Source organism: Camelus ferus, chromosome 13 (assembly GCF_009834535.1).
Source record: "Camelus ferus isolate YT-003-E chromosome 13, BCGSAC_Cfer_1.0, whole genome shotgun sequence".
Classification (NCBI taxonomy): Eukaryota; Metazoa; Chordata; class Mammalia; order Artiodactyla; family Camelidae; genus Camelus; species Camelus ferus.
In genome coordinates this window covers 67,091,215-67,114,508 of record NC_045708.1, presented here as the reverse complement: position 1 = coordinate 67,114,508, position 23,294 = coordinate 67,091,215, and the positions used below count along the sequence as shown (strand labels likewise).

The 23,294-nt window shown below is 39.2% G+C and overlaps 1 protein-coding gene and 1 long non-coding RNA gene across 3 annotated transcripts; one reads left to right on the top strand and one right to left on the bottom strand.

Moving 5' to 3' along the window:
- The first annotated feature begins 3,430 nt into the window (after positions 1 to 3,430).
- Positions 3,431 to 16,032, top strand: LOC116668141 (guanylate-binding protein 1-like). Its single transcript, XM_032494747.1, has 11 exons — positions 3,431 to 3,563; positions 5,424 to 5,623; positions 7,487 to 7,614; positions 8,644 to 8,753; positions 9,349 to 9,545; positions 10,127 to 10,369; positions 11,223 to 11,503; positions 12,230 to 12,442; positions 13,218 to 13,320; positions 13,557 to 13,750; positions 14,878 to 16,032. Exons 2-11 carry the CDS (start codon positions 5,434 to 5,436, stop codon positions 14,989 to 14,991), a joined length of 1,773 nt encoding a protein of 590 aa, XP_032350638.1. The 5' UTR covers positions 3,431 to 3,563; positions 5,424 to 5,433; the 3' UTR covers positions 14,992 to 16,032.
- LOC116668144 lies at positions 10,271 to 22,304 on the bottom strand. Of its 2 annotated transcripts, none has more exons than XR_004325213.1 (3): positions 21,558 to 22,304; positions 11,011 to 11,117; positions 10,271 to 10,407 (listed from the first exon to the last, which is right to left on the bottom strand). It is a non-coding gene; the product is annotated as an uncharacterized LOC116668144 (long non-coding RNA). The 2 variants fall into 2 exon arrangements; XR_004325214.1 differs by lacking the exon at positions 21,558 to 22,304 and adding an exon at positions 13,431 to 13,543.
- Between the last annotated feature and the right edge of the window lie 990 nt (positions 22,305 to 23,294).

Below are 23,294 nucleotides of genomic sequence, written 5' to 3'. Positions count from 1 at the left end.
AATTGAATTTGAAGAGAAATATAGAAAACTACACAATAATACTGGAAGACTAAAAAGGGGTTTTAAATGAAGCAACAATCTATGCTCCAAAATGAAAGCAATGACCTAAAAATAGTATTTATAAGTCAGTTTGTATTTGCCTGTTATATCCAATATAATCCCAATTCTGAAGGAATTTCACGAAGTGATCCTACTTTTCACTAAGGATTGGTTGGTCAGAGGAGCCAAAACATACATTGGAAAAAAATTCACTACAGTACTGAAACAAAATATATCGTCATTTAAAGCATAGTACTGAGTTCATTAGGATAGGCAGGGCAGAATAGATAGTTAAGAAAGAAATTTAAATATGAAAAGGAACAACCGTCAGGCCATTGTTTTCAAACTACAATACAATCCATTTCATATAACTGACATCAAAATAAATTCCCCGTGGGTGAAAGTTTCCATTTGAGCTATTGAGACTAGCCGCTTCAGTAATCGGTGCTCCCCCCTCCCTCTCCTTTCCATTCTTTTCCTTTTATTTTTATCTTTTTAATAGACTTTATTCTTTTAGAGCAGTTTCAGGTTCACAACAGAATTGAGCAGAAAATACAGAGAGGTCGCACGTAGCCCTCCGCACGCACACATAAATACTCCCCTACCCTCAGCACCCCTCACCGTGTGGCATATTTGGTACAGTCGATGAAACTTTCTATTAACTGAGTGCACGTCAATCCCACTCACTACATTAAGTCGGTCTTAGGGCAATGACTGCGTCTAATTGATCTTCATACCCCCTGAGCACCTAGCACAGGTGCACACAGTACGTATGCTTTCTAAACACACATGTATACTGCGGATTCTGTTCCTAATCTGCTGGTCTTGGCTCCGTTGTATGTGAGACTTAGTGACCCCAGCTGAATAAATGAGTCCCTGGTGCTGCATGAAGTTCTTCATGTGAAAAGCAGCTTAATATAAAAACATCCCACACCTGAAGTTCAAAGTCTATTCTTGGGACCTATAACTCTGGACAACATTTAAAACCACTGGGCATGTATACGTATGTGAAGTTTTAATGTAATAATACCAACATGCAAATTAACTTGATCTGCGACTATCTCTTAAAGGAATGCAAGCATTCTAGACCCTGCAACTCCAAGTACACTGGAAAGTGAGGAATTATAGCTCACAACCAGCATTTAGAGAAAACCTCCCTAGAAAACTGCCAAGAGAAAACTTGCCCAGAAAATAGTTCAAGCAGCCTGACATTTAAAAAAAGCCGCAGCTGCGCACTCTGTGCTGATCAGGAAAGAGCTGTTTTCCTAACCTCTAGTCAGTTTCCGAGAAACGAAAAGCTTGCTTTCACTTTCAACTGGCATGTGTTCAATAAAATAGTTGCAAGTTGTCCTTATTCAACACCAGAAAATCCCTTCTCGTGAGAAAAAGCAGAGGAGAGCCAGAGACTTCCCATTTATAAAATGACTAATCACAATGTCATTGTTAGTATAGTCAGTAAGGTTAAATCCCCAGTGATTCCGTCCACTTTTGCAAATACAGAGCCACGGTGGGCAAAGCGGTGAAGGGGGTTAGGAGGTACCAACCTCCACTTACAAAAGGCATAAACCACAGAGATTTAATATACAGCATAAGAACATGGTCAATAACAATTTAATAACTTTGTATGGGGATAAATGGTTACAAACTTATTGGGGTGATCACCATAATGTGGACACCTGTCAAATCATTACATAGGACACCAGACAATAATACAATATTGTACGGCAACTAAATTTCAATTGAAATGTCATTTTATACAATGTGAGTAAGAAAAAACAATACATTAGTATTACATATACATAAAATGTATAGTTTTAAATGTGTGTAACTAAATTAACAAATAAATGCTTTACATACGTATTTTATTATTTCTTCTACATTTCAAATTGGCAATAATGTGGGTTTTCTGTCATATTTGGGGTCATTTTATATTTAGTCACACATGATATCCCATTGAGCTTATACTCTCTGCCAAGCCCTGTTTTAATGGCTGAAGATATACCGTGAATACATGAGGTCCATGTTCTTACGAGCTTCAATTGCAGGTAATCAAGAGGGAAAAGGAAGAAAAACCAAGGTGATGGGATGGAGATTGACAATGGTTCATGGAAGACTTCAGTGAGAAGATGCCATTTCACTGAGAGCAGTAGAATAAGAAGCCAGTCCTGCCAAGACCAGGGGAAAGTTTCAGATGCAGAAAATCACTGTACACAGACTGCTCAGGCAGGAAGAATCTGGGTGTGTTCCAGCAACTGAAAGACCCAGATAAACCATATTTTTCAAAGCAAATTAAAATGCTCCTTACTCAGACATTTAAAAAGATAATAGCAAAGTGGGAAAGGAAAGAGTATTCAATTTCATTTCTTAAATTTCAGACACAGACTTCCAGGTGTACTGTGGGATCAGGAGAGAACCTTATAAATATCTCCTTTCCTTCTCACTTCTCTATTCATTGTCAAGGGGGAGAAAAGGCAAAACAATTTAAGGGTAAACAGGGTTTCAGATTCACACCCCACATGGATGACTTGCTTAGTGAATTTGAACAGGCATGCTGTTTACCCTCCCTCGTTGTTTGTTTGTAGGCCTCACTGTTTGTAAGCCTCATTGTTTTCACTATAAGATGGAGACGACGCCACTTATTTTGCACAGTTGTAGTTAGGATTGAGCGAGGCATGTAATACATGTAACTCTTAGAGAACAGTCAACAAATAAAGCAGCTCCTTCTGTTGCTGTTTACCCCACAAACACAGAAAGGCAGTGCAGTGAACTGGTTTAACAAGAGGGTTTGGGATCAAGAATGATTTGGTGAGATCATTTACAGTACTGTGATTTGGGACAAGACATTAACTCTCTCTGTGCCTCAGTTTCTGTAAAATGGCGGGGAAATGTTTGTTATGAGATGTGAGTTACTGAACCCATGTAGCGCCGTCAGTGCTGAGCCTGGAACACGTGTGCGATACTTGGCGCCCCTTCCTGCCTGTGCACGGGGTATTCCGTTGCCAGGTACTGTGTGTTCATGAATGTACAAGACATGTCCTTTTCCTCACCATATGCGTCAATGAGGAGCCAAGTTCACTGTAGGTGTGTCCATTATTTAAGGAAATTAAAACTAAAATTTAATATGCTTCCTCCTTCTGGCTTTCTCAAACTGACCCCCAATCCTGAAATACATTCCATTATATTTAAATATCTAATAGCCACTCTTTTAAACAGCAAATGGTTTCTAAGATATCTTTAAAAAAAAAAAAAGGTAATGTGAAAGTTCTAGTTGAGAACTTGTGCCCAATCCATGTACCCTCCTATGAGCATAGCTTCCAAAAATTCCTTTTATGGTTGGTGAGTCATTGCTTTGTACTCAATGCTTTCAATTTCATTTTACTTGAAGTCTATAACAGAGCTTGCTTTACTGCTGACTGTCAGCACTCTAAAAGAAGTCAGGAGCGCTCCATGACTTTGGGTGGGTGAGATAAAAGGCTAACCACCTCGCGAGAGACAGAGAAGTCGCAGAACTGAGAAGAAAACAGGTAAGACCTCTCTGCTTTGTCCTCAGAGCAGCTCTCGCTCCAGGGCTGAAGGAGCTCTCCTTGGGGAAAGGAGCCCATGTTACAACTGGTGCGGGGTGGGAAGGGATTTATAAAGGTCAGCTAGTTTTCTGAAAAATGACCAGCATCAAGGTCGGCTGCAGCTGAGCGTGCCGTGCGCCACGAGGTCAGATGGAGCCCTGCTGTCTGCCCTGTGTCATCACCGTGCTGGTGTGCGATTAAGCACCTAGGACGTGGGGCTTAACCTAAGAGCTTGAAATGCATGAGGACTGTCTTCTTCTTTGCTGGTGCTGTGTGAGCTGACTGGGAACATGATTAAATTACTGCTGTCTTTGATGGAACTCGCTCAATACTGATCTGCCTGCAGCTAAGGAACTGAAGGGGCTATAAATAAGTTATTTTCATGAGAAGGAAAGAATAGTAAATGAGAAGCAGGAAAACAACACTCACATTGCTAAAGACAAAGAAAAAACCCTGAAACCAAAGTGAAAGGTGTAGATTCATGAAGAGACCGCACTCCTCAATCGTGTATTTGAACTTCATTTCAAAGAACTGCTTTTAGAAATAGTGCGGGTTCACTAGGTCCAGCTTCTTGGTGCCAACTCACTCCCTACCCATTAGGCACTGAGTTCAGCCCCACTGCTTTGCTAAAAAGTTTCCTCCTTAAAGAATCCACGGTGGGGCAGCACTAAAGGCACCATCTTTGTTTCCTTTGTCCCTTCTGTGCTGTCAAGGAGCTTTGATCCTGCCTTCTGGAAACTCTTCCCCTCAACTCCTTGGCTAGGCGCCTGCTTCCTCATCACCCACTTGTCTGACAGCTTTCTCTCTTCTGTTCAGCTCCCTCCCGCCTCTCCCCTCCGCGACCCTCTCCCCTACCCTTCTTTCTCCTTTTCCTGCTTCTCCTTCTCCTCTACCAAAAGGGAAAAAAAGAAGAAACAGAAAACTTGGAAGTGTATGGCTGGAAAAATAGGTATGTCCTCTGAGCAACTTTCTCTCTTGCTCTCCTGATCTGCCTCCTGATCTTCTAATCTTTATTCCGTTGTCTTTTGTTCCATTACACCACACACACATATATGCGCAAACATGAGTTTTAGCAACTGTGCAGTGATTAGAGTTGTGCAGTTTACCCCCCCTCAGCTGGAGGCTGATTTATTGGGAAGCTAATCAAGTCTAAGTGTCAGCACCCCTGCTCACACAAGCCCACACCAAGGCTTCGAAAGGGTCCCTAGCCTCGTGATTCACAAGGTCATACATTTTTATAAAATTTGCAATAGTAAGTGATATTGGTTCCACTTCCAAGATAGCAGTGTGAGAAGTTTTGGACTCTCATTCCAGCAAAAATAAGCATTAACTTGTAGGTGGGGGGTGGGGACACATTCAAAATCTCTGGAAATTGTTCAAAGACGTACATCAAATGATGGAACATTTATTCATGGAAGTCTTTATTGCTAGTAAGGGTTAGTGAATAAACACGACTGAATTTCTCACACATAGGTAGGATGTACAACAAATTCCCTCTAAATCCAATTTTACTTTCCACTTAATGTCTACTATAAAATTTTAATGAGAATCCTAAAGGAAAGTTTTCCATGATAAACTAAATGAAAGATTTTGTTCATAAATCACTGTGGTATCAATATTTTTAATGGACTAGTTTGATAATACTTCTGTAACTTTCTAAAATGATACAGATCTTTCCTCCTTCTATCTCAGGATTGACCCAAAACTTTTGGCCATGTTGGGGAATTTTATGACCTTCCTTCTGAATGCAAAGTAACCTGGTGGAAGTTCTTGATCCGTTTAGACTAAAAATTCTAATTCATCCCATCTCTTTGCTTGCAGACAAGGGAACATGGCTTCAGCGATCCACATGCCAGAACCCTTGTGCCTCATTGAGAACACTAATGGGCGACTGGTGGCTAATCCGAAAGCTCTGACCATCCTGTCTGCCATCACGCAGCCAGTGGTGGTGGTGGCCATCGTGGGCCTCTACCGCACAGGCAAATCCTACCTGATGAACAAGCTGGCTGGGAAGAGCAAGGGTAAGTGAGGACACCAGCAGAGTCTCCCTGAGTCCCTTCTGTCCACCCACACTCCCAGCATTCAGGACAGTGATAGGAAGAGAGGAAGTTAGAGATGGGGAGGAATATTGAAAGCTCACTTTCAAATCACAGCTATGCTCACATCTTCACTATGATCTGAAAGAATCAGCTCATGCCTCTTTGCATTTTGCATTTTGTCTTTTTTCTATTCTTTTTTTTTTAACTGTTGTAAGATATGCATAACATAAATTGACCATTGTAACCATTTTTAAGTTCTGTGGCATTGAGTAAATTCACACTGTTGTGCAAACATCACCACCATCCATCTCCATGAGCTTCCCTGAACAGAAACTCTGTACCCCAATAAACAATAACTCCAGCCCTTGACAACTTCTTTCTACATGCTGTCTATAAATCTGACTGCCCTCGGAGTCTCATGTAAGAGGACTCATACATTATATTCCCTTTTGTGATGGCTTATCTCACTTAGCATCATATCTTCAAGGTTCATCAATGTTGTAGCATGTGTCAAATTCTCTTCCTTTTTAAGGCTGAATAATTGTATGTGCATATCACTTTGTTTATCCATTTATCTGTGAATGGACATCTTGGTTACTTCCACCTTTTGGCTCTTATGAATAACATTGCTAAGAACATGGGGTTACAAGTATCTGTTCAAGTCCCTGCTTTCATGTACTTTGGGTATATACCAAGAAGTGGAATTGTTGGATCATATGGTAATTCTATGTTTAATTTTTTAAGAAATCACCATAACTTTTCCCCAGAAACATTACCATTTACTTTCCCACCAGAAATGCACAAGGGTTCTAATCTCTATATCCTTATCAACACTTGGTATTTTCTGATTTTTTTGGCCTTCCTAATGGGTCTGAAGTATCTCACTGTGGTTTTCTAAATTAATAATTTTCCAATATTATCAAATATTCATTCAGTTTTACATTTTCCAATTTTCATATACATATCAGTTAACTTTCAGGATTCACATAAGATCTACAATACATGTTTGGCTGCTCTGTCTTTTTTTTTTAAGTACAGTTGATTCACAATATTGTGTTATTTTCAGGTATACAGCAAAGTGATTCAGTTATATATTTTAATCAGCTTATTTTCCATTATATGTTATTATAAGATATTGTGGCTTTGATTTGTACTTCCCTAATGACTAGTGATGCTGAGTGTCTTTTCATGTGTTTATTAGTCTTTTGAATAATTTCTTTGGAGAATTGCTTATTTAGGTCCTTTGCTCATTTTTTAATTTGTTTGTTTTTTTAATTTGCTTTTTTGTTTTTTGTAGGAATTCTTTATATATTCTGGATATCGATCCCTTAACACATTGATGACTAGCAAATATTTTTTTCCCATTTGTTACCTATTTAACTGTGTTGATGGTGTCCTTTAATACACAAAAGTTTTAGTTTTGATGAAGGACAACTTGTCTATTTTTATTGTTGCTTATGCTTTTGGTGTCATATCTAAGAAATCATTGCCAAGTCCGATATTGTGAAGCATTTCATGTATGTTTCATTTTAGTTTTATAGTTTTGCTGATACATTCTAGGCCTTTGATCCATTTTGGTTAATTTTTGCAGAAGGAAAGCTTTCTGTCTTTCACCATTGAGTCTAATGTTGCATACAGCACCTTTCTTGTGTTGAGTTAGTTTCCTTCTATTTCTAGTGTGTTGATTGATATCTTAACTTCCCTGCTTCTTTGATTGTAAGTAAGATAAATACTGGTTGTGGTTTCAGTTCTCTGTCCTAAACTTGATTTTATTAATTTTATCTGAAATTCCAGAACCTCCTGATATTACAATTCCACCTCTTTTCTCCCCACGCCCCCTCTCAGGCTTCTCCCTGGGCTCCACGGTGCAGTCTCACACCAAGGGCATCTGGATGTGGTGTGTGCCTCACCCCAGGAGGCCAAACCGCACTCTAGTTCTGCTTGACACTGAGGGCCTGGGGGATGTGGAGAAGGTAAGCATTGAGGATTCAGTTTTGGAATAAGCCCCCCATCTCTGAATAGTCTCTACAAGATTTAATTTTTCTTTAAATAAGAGCTTGCACTCAATCATGTTTTTTTTTTTCATTTCTGTGTATGTGCCATGAGACCAATCTTAAAAACTATGGGTCAGGAAAATATTCATTAGGCAGAACTCTAGAAGCAGAGCATAGAGGTCAGTGGAGAGTATTCTAATTATTAATGATAGGCTGGTTATAGGCTACGCCAGTGAACTCAGATGCATAAATGTAGCACAAACAAAATCAGCGTAATGACTCTTATCCTGTAAAGAACTTTAGTTAAGGGATCAGTTTCTATCACATACCCCTGGCTTTAAATTTAAACTCTGTCAATAACGCAGTGACCATCACAAGTTATTTGACCTCTTTTAAGCTCAGCTTTCTGATCTGTAAAACACATATAACAGATCTACATTTGCCTCATAGTATTATTTTCAATATTGCATAAGGTAAGTAGTGGGAAGTGTTAGGTGCATAATAATTGCTGAATGATTGATCCAAGTATTATTATTCTTATATTAAGACAATTTTCTGTAAAAATGAAGAGAAAAATTTAAATTTAAATTATACTTAAGGTCTTACAAAGTCTAACAACATTGACTATTTGTTTTGCAATTATCTATCGATCATCTTAAGAGGGTCTATTCAGAATTAGTGTAAATGAAAAATCCCAATCAGAAAACTATTCAAAGTTCAAGCCCTGGGGGAGGATGTGGCTCAAGTGGTAGAGCGCATGCCTGGCATGCACAAGGCCCTGGGTTCAGTCCCCAGTACCTCCTCTAAAAATAAATAAATAGATGAAACGAAGTTCAAGTCCTCCTGACAATCATTTTTGCTTAGATTTGGTTTCCTTTTATAGGTCATTAGTCTGAAAAAATAAATTAAAAAACCTCTAATTAAAGGAACAATCTTTTACTCCTGCTGATCTGGAAAGTGCCATGACAATGAAATATAATCTTGGCCCAAATGTGTTCTGATTCCCAGGGTGACAACCAGAATGACTCCTGGATCTTTGCCCTAGCAATACTGCTAAGCAGCACGTTTGTATACAATAGTATGGGAACCATTACCCAGCAGGCCATGGACCAACTACAGTATCCTTTTTGGGGTCCAGAACAGTATCACATTCAGAGGGGAGGCCTGTATTTAAAAAAGATAGCTGCCTAACTGTGAATCCTGGAGAATCAGACCCAAAAAGAGAAACATAAAAAATAATTCAAGGGCAGGGAAAAAAGTCCTATGTACCCACTGAAGGATTGATACTTGGGTTAAGAACAAAGGTGGTAAGCCTAGCATTGCTCCTCAGGTGAAGAGCCCCCTCCAGATGTCCCTGGCAGCAAACTGGCAGTGCGAAAATAGCATGGGCCCTTTGGAGCATGTCAAGGCTTTTTAAAAAGTTGAAGTATAGTTGACTTACAACATTGTTAGTTCCAGGTGTACAGCAACGATAGTCAGGTGTATATGTGGTTGTTTTCATATTATTTTCCATTGGGGGTGATTGCAGGACGTTGAATGTGGTTTCCTGTGTTTTACAGTAAATCCTTGTTGCCTGTCTACTTTATGTAGAGTAGTTTGTGTCCATTAAAAAAAGAAAGGACAAATGCAAAACGACAGTTTTGTATATGTGGAACTACCGTAGGAGAGGCGACACTCTTCTTTTATGCTAGTTTTCCTGAATTTGCTGCTCAGCTATGTGACAGAGCTGACAGATAGAATCAGGGCAAAATCCTCCCCTGAGGAGGACGGGGTTGAGGATTCAGCTGACTTTGTGAGCTTCTTTCCAGACTTTGTGTGGACGCTGAGGGATTTCTCCCTAGACTTGGAAACAGATGGGCAGTGTATCACACCAGACGAGTACCTGGAGAATTCACTCAAGCTGAAGAAAGGTAAAGGGGACTGAGAACTGGTAAATGAGGTCAGCACCCAAAACTATCATTCTTTAGTTTTCTATCCAGTTTTCTTGTATTTATGTTTTCTATTTCTTCTCGGGGGCCATTACTTAACCTGAGAGCTCGTTTAATACCTGAACTAATACATTTGATTTTGAACTATTTTCTCTTGTTCTAAGAAAGAGTTGCTTTTTCTTTTACCTTTCCCTGTGCTGTGCCTAGATTGATATGATCTTCTTAGGGCTTGTGATGCTGTAATTAGCCAGAGTATGGAGTAGAATGGTCATGTATTTGAAGAAATTAAATAAAAGCATGAACAGTGCATTAGTCCAGGGGTTGGCAGACTACGGCCCACAGTCAAATGATGGCCAATCCAGCCGGCCAGCTGTCTTTGTACATAGGGTTTTACTGGAAAACAGCTATGCCCCTTCACTTATAGACTATCTAAGGCTGCCTTCATGCTGTGATGGCAGATAGAGTACTTGGAAAAAAGACCATCTGGCTTACAAATGCCTAAAATATTCAGAAAAAGTGTGTACGCCCCTATATTAGGCAAATTCCCTTTTATCTTCCTCCAGGTACCAGTGAAAAAGATAAAATGTTTAATCTGCCTCGACTCTGTATCCGGAAGTTCTTCCCAAACAAGAAATGCTTTATCTTTGATCGACCCACTCAGAGGAAGCAGCTTAGCCGGCTTGAAGAACTGCGTGATGATGAGCTGGACTCTGAATTCGTGCACCAAGCTGCGCTCTTCTGCGCCTACATCTTTAGCAATTCCAAAACTAAGACTCTGTCAGGAGGCATCAAGGTCAACGGACCACGTGAGTCCTCTTCCCAGTCTTCCCTCTCGCTGTTAAGACTAAAGGACAGTGTATAACATCCCCTTAGTTTTCAGCTTTGAAAAATGCAAACCTACTGCTATCAGCATATTAAGTTCTAGATGGCACCAACATTTCTAATAGACCTTATCACTCAGATTTCTTAGGTGAGAAAAGATAGGAAAGGCCAAAGGGAAAAAGCTCTAAGAGCTTAGTGTCCTAGACGCTGGACCTGCCCTGTCCAGTATGGCTGTCACTAGACAGCTGTGGCTACCGAAATTTAAATCTAAGTTAAAATGAAAGAAGTTTAGCATAATGATCACACAGCTGTATCTCAAGGACTCATCTCTACACGTGGCTAGTGTCTACCCTACTGGATAGCACATACAGAGCACTTCCATCATCCCAGAAAGCTCTGCTGTTTAATGCTCTGCTACAAAAAGCAAGGAGGACTCCTTTAGAATTGTTCCCCACATATTCATCCAGGGTTTCCCATGGACTTACCACGGCTGATGATACAGACTTCAATGAGAGAGGTATGGTTTCTGTCCTAACAGTGCTTGGGAGTAAGGTGAATGCAATCAGTAAACACAGGCCTATGCTATCTACAACAGAGGTTCTCAGTCTTCCATGTGCATACATACCGCCTGAGGATCTTGTCAAAGAGGACGGTCTAATTCAGTTGAACTGGGGCAGAGGCTGAGAGTCTGCATTTTTAGCAAGTTTCCAGGTGATGCTGAGGACATGGATGCTGTTAAGGCAAACGGTTGGTAATAGACATGGTCAGGATCACACAGAATAGAATCTTTACTCATCCCACCTACAATAAACGTCATCATTTGTTCCTTATTCGTAGGTCTGGAGACCCTGGTGCTGACCTATGTCAGTGCCATCAGCAGTGGGGATCTTCCCTGCATGGAGAATGCAGTCCTGGCCTTGGCTGAGATCGAGAACTCGGCCGCAGTGCAAAAGGCCATTGCCCACTATGACCAGCAGATGGACCAGAAGGTGCAGCTGCCCACGGAAACCCTCCAGGAGCTCCTGGACCTGCACGGGGCCTGTGAGAGAGAGGCCATCACAGTCTTCATGAAGAACTCTTTTAAGGATGTGGACCAAGTGTTCCAGAAAAAATTAGCGGTATATTTGCTCTTCTGATTTATGAGAGGCAGGAGTTCCTTCAAAGATGTAGACCATTTATTTCAAAAGAAATTAGCAGTCATTTTTTTCTCAAGTTTATACAGATTAGGCTCTTGGAAAGCAAAGTACTACTAGAAAATGAAATGGGTGCTTATTTTGGCAAAAGCAATTTTACCCAGACTTTTAAATGGTGACAACCACTATTTGTTATTTAAAAAGAGGAACCAGTTTTATTATGGTAGACTTAATTATGATGGACTGAAAATTTCTTTCTTTCATGAGTAATCTAATCTTCACTCTAATTTAATTACATGCATATAAGTAACCATCAGAGCTTCTGATCCAATTACATGCTCATTGTTATCAGGCTGACATGATATTGTAGACAAAAGCAAAGAAAACTGTAGTCTCACTTATCTTGAGCAGGCTTATGTTGAGCCCCATTTATTTCACATTTAATCACTGGTCCAATTCATAACGTGTAAGTTTATCCCCAAAGGCGTAGGGTAAAGCTAGTAATCTCTGCTCTGAACTCCACTTCCAAGCAGAAAGGGACTTGTAGGAAAGTCAGGATCAGGAGGAAGGATACGGCCCGGCTGAGTGCCTGCAAGTTTCTCTAGGGGTCACAGAGCTTTTTGTGGTGGGGGGGAGGAGCCTTTCCAGAAATTCTGAGGTCAAGCTAACATCTTTTCCCTACTTTGCTTACTTCCTATTTTTACATTAAAGGCCCAGCTAAACAAAAAGCGAGATGACTTTTGTAAACAGAATCTTAAAGAATCATCAGACCGTTGCAAAGCATTACTTAAGGATATTTTCACTCCTCTAGAAGAAGGTGTAAAACAGGGGGTTTATTCTAAACCAGGAGGGTATCATCTTTTCATGGAGAAGATACAGGAGCTGAAGAAACAGTATGACCAGGAGCCCAGGAAGGGAATACAGGTAACCGGGATTGGTTCTGGGAAGCTGCTGACACGCCTCCTAGAAACACCAATGGGACTAAGCGTACTGCACATGGATGCGCACGTACAGGGCTGACAGCATTCCTGCTCTAATTCAGTAACCATGGACAGGGAGCCTGTTATACCAGATGCAGCCTATATGCTCACCCGAGAGAGTGCACTCAATTCACAATCAAGTTAGAAACTGGATTATCAGATTAATCAGCAGGTATTTCTTGTAGACCACTATTACAGCTGGATCTTTATGTCGCAAGAGACAGAAACCCAATGATAGTTGCTTCAGCAAAAATGGTAATTCATCAGTTCAGCTATCAACCTGCTTGAAGGATCGATGTAGCCAAGATTTCAAATAATGTCATCGCATATCTCACTGTCTGTTGCTCCACTTAAGCCCACACTTCCCTCCCTCCCATTCTCCTCCTCACCCTCTTTCTTCTGATCCTCTTTGTCCACGGTGGCTTCACTCTCCAGCGTGCTCACCCCATTGGGACCACAGCACCCACAGCCCCAAAATTAGAGTCCTCGGTCAAAAAGAACAGAGCATCTCTGTGTCTATCTCAGTCCCTGATAAAGGATTCTGCTCAGTAGGGGGCCAAGCCTGGCCAGCCTGGAGCTCGTGCTCACCCCAGTGACTGAGAATCTTGACCACCGGGCACACCAGGGCCAAGAGGAGCAACTCTTAGAGGGAAAGATGGTGGGCAAGTAAGTGCTCACAGCCATTTCCTACTATTTACTCCATTTTCTCTGGGTCCTAGGCTGAAGAGGTTCTTCAGGAATACTTGAAGTCCAAGGAGTCTGTGACTGATGCAATTCTTCAGACAGACCAGACTCTCTCAGAGAAGGAAAAGTTGATTGAAGGTGAGGAGCGAATCAAGAGACCAGATAGCCCCAGAAGCCCATAAACTTCAAATAACTGGATGAACCTACAATCCTTGAACTATAGTGGGATGACATAAGATGCCTCTTACTTGCTGAAGTCATTTCCGCGCCGGGTGTACGCAGTCAGTAGCAACAATGCCAGATCAGTGCACACGGAAGAAAGAAGCAATATGGTCACCCACATACATGTTTCTTTCTCCCTTTCCTCCTGACAGTGGAACGTGCGAAAGCGGAAGCAGCACAGGCTGCAACAAAAATGCTGGAGGAAATGCAAATAAAGAATCAGCAGATGATGGAACAAAAAGAAAAGAGTCATCAGGAACACGTGAGGCAGCTGACGGAGAAGATGGAGAACGACAGGGCGCAGCTGCAGGAAGAGCAAGAGAGAACCCTCTCTCTTAAACTTGAGGTAATTAACTGCATCGCCGCAAGGTTCCTGTTACTCTGTCTTCTCTCCCCTCTCCCTGATCACAAATTTGCCGTGGCAGTGAGGACACGAACCCCAGAAGAAGGACCTCGCTTGCTCACCTGTACTTTTTAATCCCCATCTGCCTACCCAAACTGGCCCCTGCCAACGTCTGGTTATTCAAAGGTTTTGTGTTTTTGTTTTTTTTTTGTTTTGCAGTTATGTCACACCCAGTCCGTTCTCAGTACATCCTTCGATCAGTGGTAGCTATTACCTGCTACACATTATAAAAAACGCCTCATCTCTGATCTTGCTTAATCGTATATGAAGCAAAAACTGCCATGTCTCTGTTACCCAGGAGATGAAACAGAGGTTCAGAAAATAGTAAACAACTTTTATAGGGTCACACAGCTTGGTGAGATGTCTGAACTATCTGCACCACTTAAGAGGAATCTTTTTAACTTTTTTTTTCTGTCACACCTAGTATGACTTTCAGCTCTAAGAGAACCTTTATAAGCAGAGGGGCTCCTTAACTCTCACACCTGTGTGTCAGTGTGTTACTCCTACGTGTTTTCTAGGCCCTGCTCCTAGTACGTGTTGAGCTGGGAATTATGTGCAGAAATCCACTATAGTCTTTATGGGGCCCTGATTCCCTTACCTTGCCTGTATTTTGCTGCCCCTGCCACCAAGTTGTGGAAGCTTAGATCAAATTCCCTGATCTAAGATTCAGATACTTTATCAGATTTTGAAAATTATTTATTTCTCTCTGTGTGTACGCGTGTGTATAAAATAGTCTAAATCCATAAACAGGATTTGAAGCTAAATACATCATTAAGATTGCACACAAAGGTGGTACACAATATTGGGAGAAAAATTAGGACTGGTAATTTAGGTTTATCAACATATTGAGAAACAGAAGACAAAAATCTTTCTTAACTAAACAAAGGAGACTCAGGAAAATTGATCACAGAGCTAGAAGGCCCAAGAGATTGTATAATAAAAAGTACAGTAGAGAAACTTTCAAGAAGAAATCAAATATTTTTTAAAATCCATGAATGTGGACACTAGATAGAAGTTAAGACACTTACTTAACACTACACTTTATTCAGTCTCCATTTGTACCTTTTTAGGAACAGGCCCGACTACTAAAAGAAGGATTCCGAAATGAGAACAAACAGCTTCAGAATGAAATACAGAAGCTCCAGCAGAAGATGGAAGAAAGACCAAGTTGTGTCCTAAGTTAAAGAACTGAAGAATAGCAGTCTCCTGGTCACTCTTAGCCAAGGCATTCCTCAAGCAGTTTAGAATCTAGAAAATGTGTCACCACACTTGATAATAATTAGGTCTTATATTTTTTAACACGAAAATTTCCGAAGTCATGCAGTAATAGGTGAAATCACGTCTATCTTCCTCACAGTATTGTAAACCAGTGTAACGTGGATGCATCTCACCTCTTGCCAACCCTGGAGGTATCATAAGCTGGTACCACTCAGGAGCTTCTTCTTCTAGATGACCAGGTAAAGTCTCAGGTAAAAATCTTGGGACATAGTTGAGCATGAGTTTGGCCAAGTGCACAACAGGTTCCCATATCAGGGGCAACCATTCTAGCTTCTTAGTGAAGGCAATATATAGTGCACCATTGTTTCCGGACTGCTCAGTCTGTGGGTGATGGTGTCATTCCTGGGCACTGGGAATAGTCAGTGCTCACTAGTGGATTCCACGCTAAAGCAAATCACCTAATATAGAGCTCTCGAATCGCTACAGAATTTCCATAGGAAGATGGAAGAAACCATTGGCATGAGTAGGAGTTAGGTCATAAATAAAGGTGCTGGAGAAGCAACTTTCCCTTCTTACTCAGTTCACCCAGATTACAGTTTTAATGGGGCTCTTTAGAACTTTAGGTAAGTGACACTGGACTAAACATAGTAACAGGAAGGCGATTATGCATTGTGTGTTCCCAGCAATTTACAGTTTGCAAAGACGAACTTTAAATGGTGACAGATACCGTGTTAGGAAACTGAGCTAACTGAATTATGAGATTGTTTGTAACCCTGAAGTTTAGGCTGTCTTTTCCCAGTTCTTCACAGTCGTACTTGAAAGCCTGCTTATCTTCCCCCAAGAGAATATGGGTTCTTTTTTGACATTTTTGACCAGTAAAACAACACTCTCGGTATTACCTGGTATATATGGACTTTCTCACAATTGTTAAAATTCCTAAGTGGTTGCTGCTTCTTAAGGAGGTTAAGAATTGTTTTCAAGCTGGAAATAAATTATGCTTCACTGAGCTTTATGTTTCTGATTTTTTATGTTTTCCACCAGAAAATAAGGTTTTAGTCTATATAGCCGTAAGGTTTGGCTAACTTTACGGTAAAAGACTGGATGGTAACTCTTCATGGCCTCTGTGAGCCATGCAGTTTCTGGCCCAACTAGTCAACTCTGCCACAAAGCAACCACAGACGATACGTAAATGGATGGGCATGCCTGTCTTCCAATAAAACATTGTTTTCAGAAACAGGTGGCACTCACAAGCCATAGTTTGCAGACACTTGCTTTATGGAAACATTAGTCAAAGTTCTATGCATCTGCCTTACGTTGCTTGCATTTGTAAGGAACATATGCATTAGATTGTCTATGTTAGCATCCTGAAAATATCATGCAGTGTTTCAAAATATTACATGAGGAGGGAAAAGCAGGGAAGCAGCTGATGCCACTAAATCGACATTAATAAACCTGCTTTTTCTGATTGCTTGGGACCTTTATTCCATTGAATCCCCTTCCTTCCCATCGGGATGGAGAATGCCTGCTTCCACAGCTGGGCAAGTGTTGCTAAGCAGTGTTTCTTTACTTTGTACTGCAATTTCACAGGGGACCAGGTGAGACCCACAGCCTGTTAGATGGAACATTGATGTAGATATGCCTTGAATTTTCCAAGCTGCCTGCAACAAGGCATAACCAAATACATTTTTATTAGTTGAAGAAACTTCATGATAGAAAAGAATAACTCTGTCCTCAAGAGCAAATAGAGTTTCTTTATTACCATTTGAAAATAAGAAAATTGAAACTAAATGAAACGAGGCAACTTCCTTCTTAGGTTCGTAGCGTGGGTCCATACTAGATCCCAAACCCTCTGATTTCTGGTTCGGTGCTTTCTCTATATCATCTCCAGAAACAAAATACAGCTCTCTCCCCGGGAAGGCATACTGCTTTCACCAACGGTCCTCAGTCTAGCTGTACATTAAAGTACGTTATTACAGGATCCGACAATATGCTGCCTGCAAGAGACTCACCTCTGCTTTAAGAACACCCACAGGCTAAAAGTGAAAAGATGAATAAAGATATACCACACAAAATGGTAACAAAAGAGAATAGGGTAGCTGTATACATATCAGACAAAATAGACTTGAATTCAAAACAATCACAAAGGCAAAAAAAGGTCATTATATAATGACAAGAGATCCATTCATCAAAAGGACATAATACTTGTAAATATATATGCACTCAACATTAGAGTACCTAAATATATAAGGCAAGTATTAACACATCAGATGAGAAATAGACAGCAATACAGTAATACTAGGGGCCTTCAATACTCCACTTTTAACAATGAATAGATGGTCCAGACAGAAAATCAATAAGGAAACAGCAGACTTGAATAACACTACAGATCAAATGGACCTAACAGACTTCTATAACATTCCACTCAACAGCAACAGAAAACATCTTCTTAAGTGCACACAGAACATTCCCAAGAGAGGTATATATTAAGTCATATAACAAGTTTTAACAAATTTAATATGGAAATGACATCATGCATCTTTTTCTGACCACAGCAGCAGTACAGTTAACAGCATATGCATAGGTTTACTTTTGGCCTCTTATTTCATCTGTATGTCTATATGCCAGCACTACCCTGTAGCTTTGTTACATATTTGAGATTTGGAAGTGTAATGCTCCAACTCCAACTTTGCTTTCCTTTCTTAAGATTGCTTTGTCTATTCTGGGTCTTTTATAGTTTCATACGAATTTTAGAATAATTTTTCCTATTTCTCTAAAAAAATGCTCTTTGGGATTTTGATGGGGACAGCATTGAATCTGCAGATTGGGTAACACAAACATTTTAAACAACATTGTCTTCCAATCCATGGGATTGGACATGGAATGTCTTTCCCCTTATTTGCACCTCAAATTTCTTACATCAATGTATTATACTTTTCACTGTACACATTTTTTACCTCCTTGGTTAAGTTTACTCCTAAAATTTTATTCCTCTTTGATGATATTGTAAATGGGATTGTTTTCTTAATTTTCTTCTCAGATTGTTCATTGTTAGTATATAGACATGAAACTGATTTTTGTAGGTTGATTTTTGTATCCTGTAACTCTGTTGACTTTTCTGCTAGTTCTAACAGTTTTTATGGAGTTTAGGTTTTCTACAAATAGGATCGTGTCATCTGTAAACAGAGATAATTTTATTCTTCCTTTCTGACTTAGATTTCTCTTATTTCTTGTTCTTGCCTAATTGCTCTAGCTAGGACTCCATTACTATGTTGACCAGAAGTGATGAGAATGGGTAACCTTGTCTTATTTCTGATCTTAGAGAAAAAGATTTCAGCTTTTCATCCTTGAGTATGATGTTCACTGTAGGCTTGTCATTTTTGACCTGTATTACTTTCAGGAACCTTTATTTTTATACTTAATTTATTGAGTGTTTTATCATAAAAGAATGTTGAATTTTGTCAAATGCTTATATGTGCATATATTGAGATAATCATATCATTTTTATCCTTCATTCTGTTAATGTAGTGTATCATATTTACTGATCTGTGTATGGAGAACCATCCTTGCATTCCAGGTATAAACCAATATTTGACAAAGGTCCCAACAATATACAATGGAGAAAGGATAGTTTCTTCAACAAATGGTGCTGGGAAAACTACAATTCAATTGATTTTTAAAACACTGTCATTGTGTCCTGCAGCCTCAGTATGCAGATTTATTAAGATGTTCTGAATACAAGATTATTTTATGTTGTTGGGTGATGAAAAATATAGTATTGGAAAAACTGGATATCCATATGCAGAAAATAAAACCAGACCCCCACATACAAAAATAAACTCAAAATATTAAGGGATTCAACATAAGATGTGAAAATGTAAAACTCTTAGAAGAAAATGGAGCAAAAGCTTTTTGACATTAGTCTTGGCATTGGTTACTTGGATATAACACCAAAAATACAGGCAGCAAAAGCAAAATAGACAAGTGAGACTACATCAAATTAGGAAGCTTGTGTACAAAAAAGAAACAATCATCACTGGTAGAGTGTGTGCCTAGCATGCACAAAGTCCTGGGTTCAATCCCCAGTACAAACATTTAAACAAACAAACAAGCAAACCTGATTACATCTTCCGCCAAAAATACAAAAAAAAAAAAAACAATCAACAGAATGAAAAGGCAACCTGTAGAACGTGAGAAAATATTTGCAAGCCATATATCTGATAAAGGGTTAATTTCCAATATATAAGTAATTCCTACAACTCAAGAGCAAAAAAAAATCACTTGATTAAAACTACAAAAAGGATGTGAACAGACATTTCTCTAAAGATTATATACAAATGGTCACCAAGTATGTGAAAAGACGTTCAACATCAGTAATAATCAGGAAATGAAACTCAAGGCTACAATGAGCTATCACTTCACACCTATTAGACGGTTATTATTTTTTAAAAGCCTGAAAAGATTATGCATGTTGGCAAGGATGTAAAGAAATTGTAACTCTTATACACTATTAGTAGGAATATAAAATGGTGCAACAGCTATGGAAATAGTGTGGGCATTCCTCAAAAAAAATTAACAATAGAACTTCCATATGACCCAACAATCCCACTTCCAGGTACATATGCAAAAAAAGATTGAAATCAGGATCTTAAAGAGGTATCTGCATTCCTAGGTTTGTTGTAGCATTATTTACAGCAGCCAAGATATGGAAACACCCTAAGTGCCCATCAACAGATTAACAGACAAAGAAAATGTGATCTATACACACCAAGAAATATTATTCAGCCTTAAACAAGAAGGAAATTTTGCCATTTGCAACACGGATAAACCTGGAGGACATGATCTAAGTTTCAGTTGTGCTGCATGAGTAAGTTCCTGAGATCTGTGCAACATAACGCCTATAGTTTAAAAATATGGTATTGTGCACTTTGAAATGTGTTAAGAGAGTAGAAATCATTTTTGGTGTACTCACCACACACCAAAGGAAGGGGAGGACTTGGAAGGTGTAGGATATGTCTATTGCTTTGATTGTGGTGATGGTATCATGAGTGTTTGCATGTGTCCAAGCTCATCAAACTGTACACATTAAATGTATGCAGTTCTTTGTATGTCCATTATACCCCAATAAAGCCACTTAAAAAATCTGGAAAACAATTCTTTAGATCCAGACAGTCTTTCCTGACTGGTGAATTTTACCAAGCATTTAAAAAGAAATAACACCCATTCAAAATGGAAGAGGAATGGTTTCCCAGCTCACTCTACAAGCGTAGCACTATTGTGATACCACAATCAGACAGAAACAGCACAGAAAAAGCAAACTACGGACTATTATCCTATGAAAATGTATGCAAAAATCCTCAACAAAACACTAGCAAGTCAAATCCAGCAATATATAAAGCACCTCAGTGAAGTGGGGTTTATTCTGTGAATCCAAGAGTAGTTCAAAAATCAATTAATGTAATTCACCATACTAACAGTCTGAAGAAAAAAAAAACTTATTATATAAATAGATGTAGATAAATCTTGACAAAATATAACAGCTATCTTGATAAAACTCCCAGCAAACTAGGAGCAAAAGTGAACTTCTAGCTAAAAAGCAGCTACAAACAAAACCTATAGCTAACATTATATTTAATGATGAAAAACTGAATGCTTGGCTCCTATTTCAGGAACAAAGCAAGGATGTCTGTTCTCACCACTCCTGTTTGACATTATACTGAAAGTCTTAAGCAACACGACACAAAAAGGAAATAAAAGGCACATAGATCGTAAAGGATAAAATAAAATATCCTTTTTATCATATAGCATGATCATACATACAGAAACTCCTAGGGAGTCTACCTCTTAGAACAAATAAGTGAGTTTAACAAGGTTGTGACACACAAGATCAACACACAAAAATCAATCTTCAACTGCATTTCTATATACAAGCAATGAACAGGAGACCAAAATTTGAAAAGCAGTACCATTTACCATAGCTACCCCAAAATTGAAATACTTAAGATAAAATCTAACAAAACATGGACAGGATCTCTATGTTGAAAACCATTCTAAGACCAAGAGATTATAAGATATATCCATGAATCTCCTTAGATTCCATCGTAGTTTCTACAATGATGCTTCCCCTCACTGTAGAGTAGAAAGTTTAATACCCATTTTCTAGAGTTAACCCTGACAAAAGCATGTGCTCAACATTGGTTAAATTCCACTGAGCAATAAAAATACATCCATTGTTGTGTTGGGCTTTTATCCAAATAGAAAGAGGCAAAAATAAGGGCTGGAACTCAGAACCCAAATAATTTGCCTATCATATACAAACACACATATCTCTTTCCATCTGCCGAGAGTTCCTTGACAGAGAGGCAGTCATAAAACACAAGACAGGCAAACTCACCCAGTTTTTATTACACAGATTTTTTTTACAACCTAACTCCAGAACAACTCCCCTAGAAAGTCAGATGAGGCTACCTGGAAGACAACAATTGTTCACGCTAAAGGGATTCATTCATTCAAAATACATTTGTTGAGTACCTACCAGGTACTCTGCCAAGGACTGGGAAACACAGGCGAAGTCCCTCTCTTCAGAAGCTAACAATCTAGTGGTCAATACAGAAATTAGACAAATAAATACATAAAATTAAATGCCCAGGAAGTAGAGGATTTCTATGATTTAGGAAGGAGCTGATCTTATCCCCCTATACCAAGATTATCTCAGATGACGCCTCCATATGTCTTAACTATGTTTTGCCCTATCAATTAGCAAATTAAAAAAAAAATCCAAATTGGGAGAGAGAGATAGGAAGAGAGACAAACTAAGGAAGCAAAAGGTGGATTACCTAACCCTAAAACATAACTTTACCAGTGTTAATCATCTGAGTGGATTGGTAAGTGAAAGAAATGGAGAAGGCAATGAGCTCCATCTAGCGGCCATCATTTAAATTTTTCTTCACAGTAATTTATCACTACCAGATATGGCCTGGGTCGGTTTGTTCATTGCCTCTCTCCCTCAGCAGAACATCAGATCCTGAGGGGCAGAAATGTTGTCTTTTTTTATCATGGAATCAGCAGAATCTGTAAAGGTGTCAGGCACATAGTAAATCCTCCATACAATAAATATTTATCACACTGTTTATCATCCCAACTGCATCCCTGACGCTTTTCCCTGAAAGTTTACCATGTGATTATTAAATGTCATGTTGCATGTTTCTGGAATTTTATAGCTATTTATAGTCTTGTACCATTTAGAAAGGCATCTTCTCCCTCCTTCTCTCCACAAAGTATTTCATCATTATTCCTTCTTTACAGACCTAAAGTATCTGTGCTGATTTATGTTCCTGCCACTGCTCTGGAGATCTACCTGGTATGAAGCCTGCGGTAATGACTTTGGACCAGCAGCAGTGCCAAACGGACACTGCACACTAAGACAATTTGGCAAGCAAAGGGAAGTTGCCATAGACATCTTCCAGGAGCTGAGAACCTGCCTAAAATCCCTAAGAGACAGGCTTCTGAAAGCTTAAAAGCTCCATCATAAATGTGAGCTAGGAATTCCAGAGGCAAAGTCAGATTGAAAAAGGAAAACACAACACCTTGCTGAGAAGAGCAATTTCTACCAGGTTCTAACGCACTGATACTTAGTGGTATAGCAGCGTTGTCTAACACCATTTAGCCAGAAGCCACAGACCTATTTCTTGTCTTGAAGGGCCCCGTACTAGTCAAAGTTTCCACAAGGACAATTTTTATTGCTATATCTTACATGTAGCCTTCATGTTCTGAATGGATTTTTTCCTACCAAACTGATTTGTAAAGTCAAAATTCATTTTCTCCTTTTAAAAATTGTTCCAAGACACTGAAAACTTTCTCATCTTGAGTAATCAATGGTAATAGTTCAACTGCTACAAATCTAGCCAAATGTGTATGTGAAAAGATAGGCAGACAGAGAGATAAATAGCTACTCAGCTACCCTGGGCAACGTTTCTGTGGGCAAATGTACAATTTCTATTATTGTCTTTGAAATACTTAAACTAATGTTTGTACAGCTATTATAATCTGGCTGGAAAGCATTAATACATACACAAACTCAAAATATTGCACCAAAATATTGCATTTAAAATAGCTACATGAGGCTGAAAACTAAACATAACTTTTTTGACAAATATAATTGTTTACAATATGATGATTCCATAAATGTATATGTATACATTGTAGAATGATTACCAAGATCAAGAAAATTAACACATCCATTACCTCAAAGTTAACAGTTAATTCTTTTCTC